The sequence below is a fragment of the Geotrypetes seraphini genome, chromosome 6 (genome assembly GCF_902459505.1).
Source record: "Geotrypetes seraphini chromosome 6, aGeoSer1.1, whole genome shotgun sequence".
Taxonomy (NCBI): domain Eukaryota; kingdom Metazoa; phylum Chordata; class Amphibia; order Gymnophiona; family Dermophiidae; genus Geotrypetes; species Geotrypetes seraphini.
In genome coordinates, this window is record NC_047089.1 from 135,115,004 (window position 1) to 135,127,041 (window position 12,038).

Sequence of the window (12,038 nt, forward strand, 5' to 3'; positions counted from 1 at the left end):
GGGGGTGGATACAAATATGCGCCAATTCAAGTGCCAATCCAGACCCACATACTGATACTTCAAACGCGAACACAGCAGGTACCCTCATATTCATTCCTCAACACCTGGCCCTCATGATTGTCAAAAGATGCCATGATTTGGCACACTCTGGAGAACCAGCTATGAAAATGAATCCCCCAACCAGATGACTGCCACCTCTTGGACACCAACCCATTGAAACATATCCGATGCAGGTTCTGTCTGTAGATTATACCCACTGCCGATAGCTACACAAGTCCATGGGTATGTCCCTGGAAATACGGTATGGCTAAAACTTGGAAGTCAGACCCCCTGAAACCTAGATGGATAGGTCCTTTTACTGTCCTAATTTCTTCTCTTACAGTTGTCAAGGTGTCCGGACACGAAACTTGGTTCCACTACAACATGGATCTTCAGCTGAGGCTTTCTAAGACCTCAAAAGTTCTGAATATTTACCACTGTACTTAGCAGGTGTTCTGAATATAATTCTTTACAAGTGTTTGAGTTTAATTGACTGCCTGTGGTTCACCACTGCCTTTAGCAAGTGTCTTGAGTATAACTTTTTTAAGTTTTCTAAGTTGTGCCTGAAAGAAAAATGAGCTTCCTATGTTAGCATTGTCGGCACCTTTTGTGTTAAATATCTGATATTTGTGTTGCCCTCACTGCCTTATGTTTCTTTCTTCTGTAGTTCTTTCCTATTGTACTTAATAAGGGCCTCTAGCTCCTTTGCCTGATGTTTGTTTGCATGATGGAGTTAAGTACAGAAAGTGTCAAACATCAGAGGGTATTTTCTGTTTCCAACCTACTGGTGATGAAGTTTAAAAGTGGGCGGAAATCTGCATTGATAATGTTGAGGGTCCACTTATCAACCAGACTCTTATTGTAGACCCCACTCGCCCGGTGTCTTTGTATTTTGATACATGTGTGTTATTTGATGTTGCCCAGGGTCATGGTTTTGCCCCTAAAACAGTTTTGTGTGGCTGTCTAGATTGACAGCGTTATTATACCAAATGTGCTAAGCATATATGTCTGTATAACCTGATGCCTTTAAGAACTGCCGCCATGAGGAAACCTTCACTAATGGTGGAGCCTGTCCTTTATGGGAATATGTCTCATGGGCCACCTACAAAAACTCTCATAAATACCCAGCCAATACCCCCTCTGCCTCCCTTACTATAGGTCCTAGCTCTGGCCCCTTGTGTATTACAGGCAACTGCAATCCCATGGTTTTCACTATCACTGACCCACATAACTGGAATGCCAATGTCCAAGTCCAGAAGGCCAGAGGCCGCATGGCCTGAGACCCAGGTACTGTTGTATATGTCCGTATTGTATCCCGCTCAAGTGCTCCTGTCCATCACTCTGTGGTGTTTCCCCAGTTTTATGAAATTATGAAAGTAGATACTGATATTCCTGTAATCACTAGAAATCTGTTTATACAGTTTGCTGAAACTATAGGTCAGACTCTTAATGTTAGCAATTGTTTTGTATGAGGAGGGACTGGTATGGGAGAACAGTGGCCATGGAGCTGGACATGTTAAACCTGACTTCACAGACCCTCACTTTTACGTCAGGTCCACGACCTTCACGATGGGCCTTGCGAACCTCCATTGTCGCTTCCCACTGTCTTCAGCGCCCTTCAGACACTGCTCAATGAAACTTCCTATGAATGATGGCCAGCTCCTGATAGTTGATATTGGCTCTGTGATCTGTTTGCCTACTCTTGGTTGCCTGCTAACTGGACTGGTACATGTGTACTTGGCATTATCTATCCCAGCTTCTTCTTGTTACCGCTGGCCGATGGTGAACACCTGGAAGCCCCTGTATTCGACAACAGGGGTCGCCAAAAGCGGTCTACTTCCATTAATTCCCTTACAATAGGTGAACGGGGAGATGACTGTCCTGCAGAATGGATCATTGCTGTTTACAGACCTGCCACATGGGCTGAGGATGACACCTGGGGCTATCGGACCCCAATATATATGCTGAACCTTCATCTACAAGCTGTACTCAAACTGATAACTAATGAGACCGCCCAAGCTTTGAGTACCATTGGCAGAGCGAATGCTAAAATGTGCACTGCTATCTATTAGAACTGCCTAGCTCTAGACAGAAGGTGGAGCCTGTGGCAAATTCAACCTCTCCAACTGCTGTCTTGAACTTGATGACGATGGTAAAGTGATTGAGGAAATTGTGGATTGTTATAATAATAATAATAATAATAATTTTATTTCTTATATACCGCTATACCCTAAGTTCAAAGCGGTTTACAGTGAAGTCGGGTCTAGAGAGAGTACAGTGTTAACAGAAGGATACAGGATAATACAAAGTGAGCAGGTACTGGGTGATACAATAAGGTACAAAATATTAACACGATAAACAGTTACAGTATGTTTACAATGAAGTACAGGGTACTGGGGTGTTTACAAAGGGTACAACATAGTAACAAGAGGACAGTTACAGGATGTTTACAGTAAGATACAGGAAAGTTCAAGGTGAGTGGGTACTGGGGTGATTACAGTAAGGTTCAAGATATTAACAGGAGTACAGTTACAGGATGTTTACAATCAGATACAGGATGTTATACTAAGTTATAGGGTGATACAATATGAACAGTTACTAGGGATCAGTGCTGTTTACAGCTAGATATATGATGAGCGTAAGAGAGGTAAAGCATTAGACGTTGGGGGAGGGAAAAAGGAAGGGGAGGGTTTTCGAGGTGGTTTATAATTGGTAGGGGGAGAGTTTAAGTGGTGTTGAAGAGGCGGGTCTTCAGAGATTTTCTGAAGTCCGCGTATGATGTGGCTTCGAGTATTGGTTTTGCTAGCCATGTGTTCAGTTGGGCTGCCTGGAAAGAAAGCATTCTGTTTAGGTACTTCTTGTAGTGACATGATTTCAGGGATGGGTAAGTAAAGAGGTTTGTTCTGCGGGAGGTCTTTTTTGGGCAGTAGGTGAGGAATTAAGAAGCTAGGTAGGTTGGTAGCATCCCGAAGATCGCTTTCACCAAACTGGCTCATGTTCCTGTCCAGATCTGGCGTGGCCTTACTGCAGATTGGCTCTCTGGTACCTTCGGCTCCTGGTTGCCCTCTGGTTCAGCAATGAAGACCATCTTACTGGTTGCCGCCCTGTCTTCTCTGCTCCTTTGCTGCCTGCCCTGTGTGGTCTCCATAGCCATAAAGCTGCTCCACCGAACTGTTGACCGTTCCACTGCTGCTATGGCCCTTGCGCTTCCCAAGTATCAACCAGTCCCTACAACTGATACTGACCTTCCTCCTTCTTGAACTTTATCAGGCTCGTCTCCTTTCTCCTTAATTCGACTAGCCTGAAAGGGGGGACTAAAGAAGTCTGGGACTGGTTTTCCTAAGTGTTGAACTAAGTTTTCTCTTTAATAAAATGCTGAATTATGTTTAGCTGCAGACCTAACTTATCTCATGTTCTAGCCTGCCTGTACTGGGTGTTAGCTTGGACATTCTAACTTCTTATGGCTATCTCAGCATAAACGACATATAACAGAAAGACTGCAGGGCTTAGAAAAGTGACCTGCTAATGACCTGCTAGTGTGAGCTTAGCACCAATGATTGTTAAGAAAAGTAACAGTGAAAAGTTTTTTCTAGAATTCAGTTGTATAGCCAGAAGAATGTATAAATATCTCTGTAACGTCCTGTTTTCGGGACTTCTGAAGCCAGCTTGGAGCTCAGGAGTTGCATATGTATGCTAATAAAACCTGTTGCTTTCTTCAAGTCTCTAAGTTTTGTGGCTTCCCAAAGTGACCTTTCACCATCTTTTAATCTTTGTAAACCGCATAGAACTTCACGGTCCTGCGGTATATAAACTGTTATTATTAACCCTGTCCCCGCCCCTGTAGCTAAGCGGCATCCCTACCATCTGACCAGGTTTCTGGGAGCTAAATTGGATACTCTATTAAAATCCGGTTTCTGTTGACATTTGGAGCAATAAAATTAAGGAGGGGAGGAGATCATGGATAATATGTTGGGGCAGGAGTTTTCCTTGTTCTGTGTTTTAGACCAAGATAATTTTCCATATTCATCTTTTGAATTACGCTTGTTTTGCTGGTGTGTTTGATATTTTTCATGAAAAAACAATAAAATATATTTAAAAAAAACAAACTCTGGTGAGACCTAATTTAGAATATTGTACAATCCTGAACACCACGCCTTCAGAAAGATATAAAAAAGACTGAGTCAGTCCAGAGGAAGGCTACCAAAATGGTGCGGTCTTTATCATAAGGAGTATGTATACTTTGGTGGTCGCGGGGACGGGGACAATTTTTTTCCCGTGTCATTCTCTAGTATCCACAACTAATATGCATAAAATAAATTTGCATATAATGTAGGCATATGTCTCTCTTATTACACTGTACACTGGAACAGACGTTCTGTGTCCTCCATCTAAAGCAAGTTTGTACTTTCAAAAGCAATTAAAAGTGAAATTAAAAGATTTATCTAAGTAAACTTGAATTAATTCTACTGCAAACCCCTTCCTCCACAGCATGTCTTGTGAGGGTGGGTAATAAAAATATCGCGTCTCATTGCCCTTTTCGATTTTCAAAGTTCAGCCTCCAAGAAACTGTAATAAGGCCTTTCAAAGGAGCGCAGCAGCGAGACACTAGATTCTGTGAACTCCTATCTTTGGCGGAGGAAAACTGCACCAGGGGCTAGGGTTTATTGCTTCTAGAAGCATCCCTGGTGCAGTTTTCCTCCGCCAAAGATAGGAGTTCACTCTTCACAGCTCTTTGTCGCGCGACTCCTTTAGCTGAGGGCGTGGAACACGGGTTTCGCGATCACGATTTTCTGCTCGCAGGAAATCCCGCTTTTCCGGCATCAACTGGCTGCGGACGACTAAACGGAACGGGAAGACGGGAGCTCTATAAGGTACAAGACGGGTGCTGGAATCAATTTGGTCGGTTGTCTGGGCGGGCCGGGGAGCGGCGCGTCTTCGCCTCGTTGCTATGGAAACGTTGTGGCTGCTTTCAGCCCTAGGCCGCCTTTTCCTCTAACGCAGTAGCGGGGTTAACAGCGGTGGGAGCAATCGGACTTCGGAGCGGGGAGCCACGGGTGGGGGAGGGCAGGCAGCGGGCGGCTGGGCCGCCCACCTCCTGCTCGGTTAACGCTGGTCACTCCAGATAGTATGGTAAGAGAAAAGAGCCAATGGCCGCTGAGCGAGCGTGCCCGAGCGCTTGGGGGGGGGGGGGGGGGGGGGGACAGTGTGGAATGTAAGCGTGTGTGGGCCTGCGCTTTTCGCTGTGTTCTAGGCGAGAGTGGCAATTGGAAAAAAAAAATTCGCTGGGATTCACAGTTTTTCTCTTTCCTTTCCTAGCCTTTCTATAACAATGTGTACTACCCCTATGGGATCGAGATCGGGGCTTCGTTTACCAGCTTGTCTTCTTCGCTGAGTCCACATCCGATCAAACTTTCCTCCTTGGTTACAGCCAGGATGCCAGCGGGTCAGCTTCCAGTCTTTAAGTTCCGATCTCGGCACGAGACCGTGGACTGGAGGCGGATCAGCGCCATCGATGTGGACAGAGTTGCCAACGAGCTTGATTTTATTACGCTGCAGGAGCACATAACGAACGTAACTTTTTGCAACGTGGAGAACGAGAGGTGCCCCCATTGCCAGAATGCCGTGGACCCCGTGCTCCTGAAACTGCTCCGGTTGGCACAGCTCACCATCGAATATCTACTGCACTCTCAGGAATATCTGACTTCCAGCGTGCATGCATTGGAGGAGAAAGTGCAGGGATCCATCAGTCAGACAGAGCAAATTAAAGTACGGGTGTCCCAACAAGCCGAGGAAGTGAAATCCTTGAAAGATGAATGCAAACGTAGAAAAAAAATCATCAGCACTCAGCAGATAATGATTCACGCAGGAGCCAATACCTATCACAAGGTAAAATATGACTTTCTTGTCTAACAGTTGTGTCTGGGCCAAGAACAGCACACAGCAACATACAGTATTTTGTAATACAAAGAGCAAAAATAATTCGATGTAATTAAATAACAATATAATACAGTGTAAGTTGTCAAATATTCAAAAATCCATTCTCATAACCCTACATTTAACAAAACCCCAACCTGATCAACCCAGGTTACCACAGTTCTGTATATAAAATTTAAAAATGCATATGGTATTTTAATATTCTTGAAAGGTCACTTGGACACACAAAGACAGAGGCGTGAAGAAAGTACAAGAGTTTTATTTACGGCATGCCAGACTCTTGTGCATTGAGCAGCCTGCTTACCAGAGTGTCAGAAACAAGAATTGCATGTACTTTTATGCCCTTTTCACTAAGCATATGAAAACTAATATATGCAAAAACTACAATTTTCATTTGTTACTTCTATAACTTTCTACAATTATTATTGGTCCTAAGCCAGCACTTGCGATAGGTTCAGGGGTACGATTTATAGACCTATAGGAAGCTAGTTCATTTATCTGCTTATCTAAGCCTTGCAGTTCTAAATGTTCATGTTCAGGAGGGCAGGGTACATCATGGCTCAAACTCTTATCTATTTAGCTTACAATGTAGTAAGGCAGGGACATACATTTCAGGCAGATGATGTCAGCAGATTGTACACTGTTTCCAGCTATGTAGGCCAGAGCAGTAGTTCAAACAACAGTTAACCATTTCATGACTCTGCATTCACCCCTTTCAGTCTGCCGTACCTAAGGAGCCAAGCCTGACAAAATAAAGTTAGGGGTCAGGAAAGTCGGGGTTCCCAGTGGGTAAGAGACAATACTGGGAGAGGGCAAGAGCCACTGCAGCAGTGGAACGGTTGACAGCAGAGTCCACAATGCGGTGAAGACCAAACAAGGTAGACAACATAGTACCAGGGAGGACAAAGCAGTTATCAGCAGAATTGTTTTCAGGGTCATACCAGACGGTAACCAAGAGCCCAGGGAACCAGAGAACCAGTCCGTATTGAGGCCATGCCAGGTTTGAACAGGAACATGAGCCAGCTTGGTGATGCGGTCTACAACTTCCTAAATCACTTTACCATCATTATCAATTCCAAGGCAACAGTTGGAGAGGTTGAATTTACCACAGACACCCCCTTCAGCAGCTAATAAATAGTCCAAAGCTAGACGATTCTGCTAAATAGCAGTGCACATTTTAGCATTCGCTCTGCCAATGGTACTCAAAGCTCGGGAGGTCTCATTATTTATTAGTTTGAGTACAGCTTGTAGATAAATAATGCGGTTCAGCATGTAGATTGGGGTCCGATAGCCCCAGGTGCCATCCTCGGACCATGTGGCAGGTCCGTAAACAGCAATGATCCATTCAGGAGGCCAGTCATCACCCCATTTTCCAATCTGGAGGGAGTCAGACCGCTTCTGGCGACCCCTGGCATTGAAGATAGGGGCACCCAGGCTTTCGCCATCGGCCAGCGGTAACAGAAAGAAGCTGGGGCGGATCATGCCGAGTACACAAGTTCCAGTCCAATTTGCTGGCAACCAGGAGTATGCAAATAAGTCGCAGAGCCAGTATCGACCATCAGGGGCTTGCCAGTGATCATAGGAGATACCATTGAGCAGATTCTGGAGGGGACTACCTGGCAGAGTGGAGGTGAGGTTGGCAGGCCAGGGAGTCCAGGTAGCTGTTGTGGCATTGAAGGACCATTTGAGGTGTCCGACTTGAACATTGAAGGGACCATCAATCCAGGCAGTGAGAGGCAATAATGGAGGTTCGCAAAGTCCATCGAGGAGGTCGAGGAGTGGAAGCAAAAGTAAGGTTCTGTGTAGATAGGCTTAACATATCCAACTGCTTTGCTTCCCATTGCTCACCCATATTAGTGCCACCACAAACAAAACAATTTCTAATATTAAGGGTTTGTCCAATAGCCTCAGCACATTGTATAAACAAGTTTCGAGTAACTGCTGGAATTTAAATGTCTACTTTCATGTTTTCATAAAACTGAGGAAATACAATTCAGTGATGTACTGGTGCTTATGGTCGGGTCACTACATGGATGTATAGGTCTGCACCTGGGTCAGACCCTTTGCCTGAAATTCTAAACCCAATATGCCCTTTCACATACTCTAATTGCTGATTCAACTTTCGGGGTTTCATGATAGTGAAGGAAACTGGGTTGCAGGCACCTACCGGTCAGGTAGGGCTAGGCATAGCGCCCAAGCGTAGAGTTGCGGAAGCTGGGGGCGGCTGGCCCTTTTCGTGGGTTAGGGGGTAAGTAGCCCACTTAATCTGATTTTCATATTGACAGACAAAGGCACCATACTTTCTCTGCCCGTACAGTGGAGGGATTATGAAAGGGCACATGTATTTATCACATGTGGAGTAGTATCTTTGCCAACTGAGGGACCCACAAGAAACAGAATACTTAAGAGTCCTCCAGACCTGCAGCCCTATCAGCAATCCCACATGCATCAAAATACACAGTTACTGGCTTCCTGGGATCCATTATGGGAGTTCGGTTAACAAGCGGACTATCAGCCCCATTAATGCGGACTTCTACCCATTTTTCATCTTTAATACTAGTGGGTTGGTAACATATGATTCCATAAGTGGTCTGCCACTTGCGATAATTGACTCCCTCATAGGAACAGACATCAGGTAAGGGGGCAATGTGACAACGGAATTGGGTTCTGTACAGGAGGGCCATTTCTACCTGATTTCCATTACGGACCTCAGAAAGACATGGTTTACAGGACTCAAGGGGTTGTGCCTGAGCTTCTGGCACAACAGGAAACAAATACAAAAGGAAGAAGCATAAGACCGTAAGAAGAAAACAGCAGTCAGATACAACACATAGGAGCATTCGGCAATGTATACACAGAAAACCCATTTGTCACAGAGTGACTCTCAATGTACATAGAAGAAGGTTCAATTGGGGCAGTGGTTAACCACAAGCAGTCAGTTAAACTCAAACACTTGTGAAATGGTTATATTCAGAACACCTGCTAAATACAATGGTAAATGTTCAAAGCAATTTTGAGGTTTTAGAGATCTTCATCTGGAGGTCTGTCTTGCCTGGGGTGGCTTGCCATACAGCAGCAGGCTTGACTCTTACTGTAGTGAAACCAGGTTTGATGTCCGGACACCTTGACAGCTGTAGGGGAAGAAATGAGGACAGTGAAAGGGCCTATCCACCTAGGTTTCAGGGGGTCTGACTTCCAAGTTTTTAGCCATACCGTATTTCCAGGGATGTATCCATGGACTTGTGTAACTATCGGTAGTGGGGCCCTTTCCAGGACCCATTTGTGGAGCTCTTGAAGGGCTTTAGCTAAAGATTGGACCTTGGAGGATATCCGATCCCAGAGTAGCAAAGGAACCAGGATCTGGGTTTACAATGGGCGGTGGCCGGCCGAACATGAGCTCAAATGGGGACAATTTAGTGGGTTTGGATGTGGTGAATCTAATCTGAAATAGGACAGAGGGCAGCAGGAAAGGCCAGGACAGATTGGTTTCTTCAATTCGTTTCGTGAGAAGGGTCTTAAGAGTTCTATTCATTCTTTCGACCTGACCAGAGCTCTCAGGATGGTAAGCAGCATGTAACTTCCATTCAATTTTGGAGAGCCTGAGCAGTTTGTTGGACAACATCGGCAATGAAAGCAGGGCCGTTGTCACAGCCTATAGAAACAGGGAGACCAAAGCTTGGAATTATGTCGTTTAGGAGGTGTTTGGTTACTTCCCTGGCGCGTTCAGTGCGAGTAGGGAAGGCTTCAACCCATCTAGTCAGGGTGTCTGTGAAGACTAGAAGGTGACTGAGGGAATGGGAAGTAGGCATGTGGGTGAAGTCTACAGACAGAACCTGCATTGGATATGTTCCAATGGGTTGGTGTCCAGGAGGTGGCAATCGTCTGGTTGGGGAATTTATTCTAGAACAGACAACACACTATCGGACCGTATTCCGTACTAGCTGATCAAGGTGATTGATAAAGAAATGTCTCTTGAGGGTAATTTTCATAGCGGGTTCTCCAGAGTGCGCCAGATCATGGCATCTTTTGACAATCGTGAGGGCCAGGTATTGAGGAATGAATATAAGGGTACCTGCTGTGCTCGTGTTTGAAGTATCAGTGTGTGGGTCTGGATTGGCACTTAAATTGGCGCATATTTGTATCCACCCCCCTTTCAGGACAGACTGGCCCGAAAGAGTGCGGGGCCCAAGTCTTTTCCTGAGAAGTGTACTGGGGTGTAAGGGTGTCCAGAAAAGGAATGATGATGTACAGAGGAGCCGAAGGAGGGGGGCAGAGAGCAGCTTGGACTGTGCGGTCGGCAAGGGCATTGCCGTGTGAGATGAGATCAGTGATACGATGGGCTCGACAGTGCATAACCGTGACACGGGAGGGCATTTTGACGGCTTCGAGGAGGTCAAGAATGAGGGGAGCATGATGGATCAGGCGGCTGGAGGCTGTAATGAAACCTAGATGTTTCCAGATGGCCCCATGGGCATGCAAGGTAAGGAAAGCATATTTAGAGTCAGTGTATATGTTGCAAGACTGAGAGGCAGAGTGGCGCAGGGCAGAAGTGAGGGCATTCAGCTCAGCTTCTTGGGCGGAAGTGCAAGAGGGCAGAGGGCCCATGAGTAAAGAGGAAGTGTCAGAGACTACTGCATAAGGAGGAGCAGAGAGCGGAGTGGACAGTGCAGGGAGGAGCAGATAAACAGGCGGAAAGAGCTGAGAGGACCGGAAAGCGAAGCAGAAACCAGCTAAAGGGAAGTAGATAGTGCAGAGAAAGCAGGCTCATAGGAGCGGACTCAGCAGAGACGAGGGGAAGAGGTGAGAGATAACTCCGCCCACCCACCCCCCGACGTCACCAGCCGAACTCCCCCATAGAAGGGGAGGAGCCAACGTTGCGCAGCCGTTCGGCGAGCAGCAAAGGCGCTCGCCTTAGCGAGAGCGCCTTTGCGAAGGGCCTCGAGAAGGGCCTCAAGGAAGGGCTCCGGATAACCGCCAAGGTAAGGGCTCAACACATAACAAGGCGGAGTACAACCACCAGGCACATACAACTAGCTATTTAACTTTTAGACTATCTTTTAAACTTTCTATCCAACTTTCAAACCAGGCAGACCTTTCTAACTAGCCAACAAGCAGTCGGACCTCTCTAACTAAACAACAGCCAGTCCTTACCAGTCACTCTATCCTTCAAACTTTCAAACTATTTAACAGGTAGCCCTTTCTAGCCAACTAATAAACAGGCAGACTTAACTAACAATTAACTAACTACCTTTATCCTTCAAACTTTCAAATTCTCTGACAGGCAGTCTTTCATACTATCTAACAGGCAGACTTTTCTAGCTCACTAACGAACAGGCAGACATAACTAACTAACATATATTTAAACCAACAAAAAAAAAAAAAAAATTGAAAATGGCAGGAAGAACTAGAAGCAACAGGGCTACAATCAAGACCGGCAGCCCAGTCACCAAAGGGATCCAGGGGATTGCCACGGTCCATGTACAGACGGAAGGAGAGCCAGGACGGAGGACAGACGTCTCTGTACAGACTGAGGCCATCCCCAAGCAGATGACTACAGTCTCCACACAGACAGAGGAGATGGATCAGCTAAACGGAGACATCTTGCAGAAACTGAGGAGCCTTAGAGAGGAGGTAAAGCGCTTGAGAAGCATCTGAGAGGACGAGGCCTTCATCGACGGAGTCATCCAGGAGCTGTCCCAGATCACTAAGCCGGAGCCAGGCAAAACCATCCTCAGGACGCCCAAACCGTCCGAACCTGCAACCTTGAAACCAACGATTAGGGTACAAGAAGAGGCTGGAGACGCTGACTCCTGGCAGCTGGTAACTTCCTCCACAGGCGAACGCAGAAGACCTTCCTCTTCCCCTTCTTCTGTCTCTTTCTCTCATACACAGGGCAGTTTTACATCGACCCCCTAATCACCTTGAGGAACAGATTCCAGCTGTTACAGGAAGAACCTGCCAATGAGGTACAGGAGGTTGTCCACCAGACGGTTCCAGATCCAGAGGCAACAGATCAGCTCCCCCCAAAGAAGCGCAGAGTGGTAGTCATTGGGGATTCCCTGCTG

The 12,038-nt window shown here is 46.1% G+C and overlaps 1 protein-coding gene across 5 annotated transcripts in view; it reads left to right on the top strand.

Annotated features, from left to right (window-relative positions):
• DZIP1 (DAZ interacting zinc finger protein 1) overlaps positions 1-12,038 on the top strand; it is a 585,021-nt gene that overhangs the window by 227,052 nt on the left and 345,931 nt on the right. Inside the window, exons 1-3 of one of the 5 annotated variants that reach the window (XM_033947544.1) lie at positions 4,505-4,686; positions 4,738-4,910; positions 5,356-5,925. The exons of 3 other annotated variants lie outside the window; for them this stretch is intronic. In XM_033947544.1, coding sequence (XP_033803435.1) covers positions 5,473-5,925 — 453 coding nt within the window. In that variant the 5' untranslated portion in view covers positions 4,505-4,686; positions 4,738-4,910; positions 5,356-5,472. Of the gene's footprint in view, positions 1-4,504; positions 4,687-4,737; positions 4,911-5,004; positions 5,170-5,355; positions 5,926-12,038 lie in introns of those variants that run through there. One more of the 5 variants, XM_033947542.1, reaches the window with a different exon arrangement.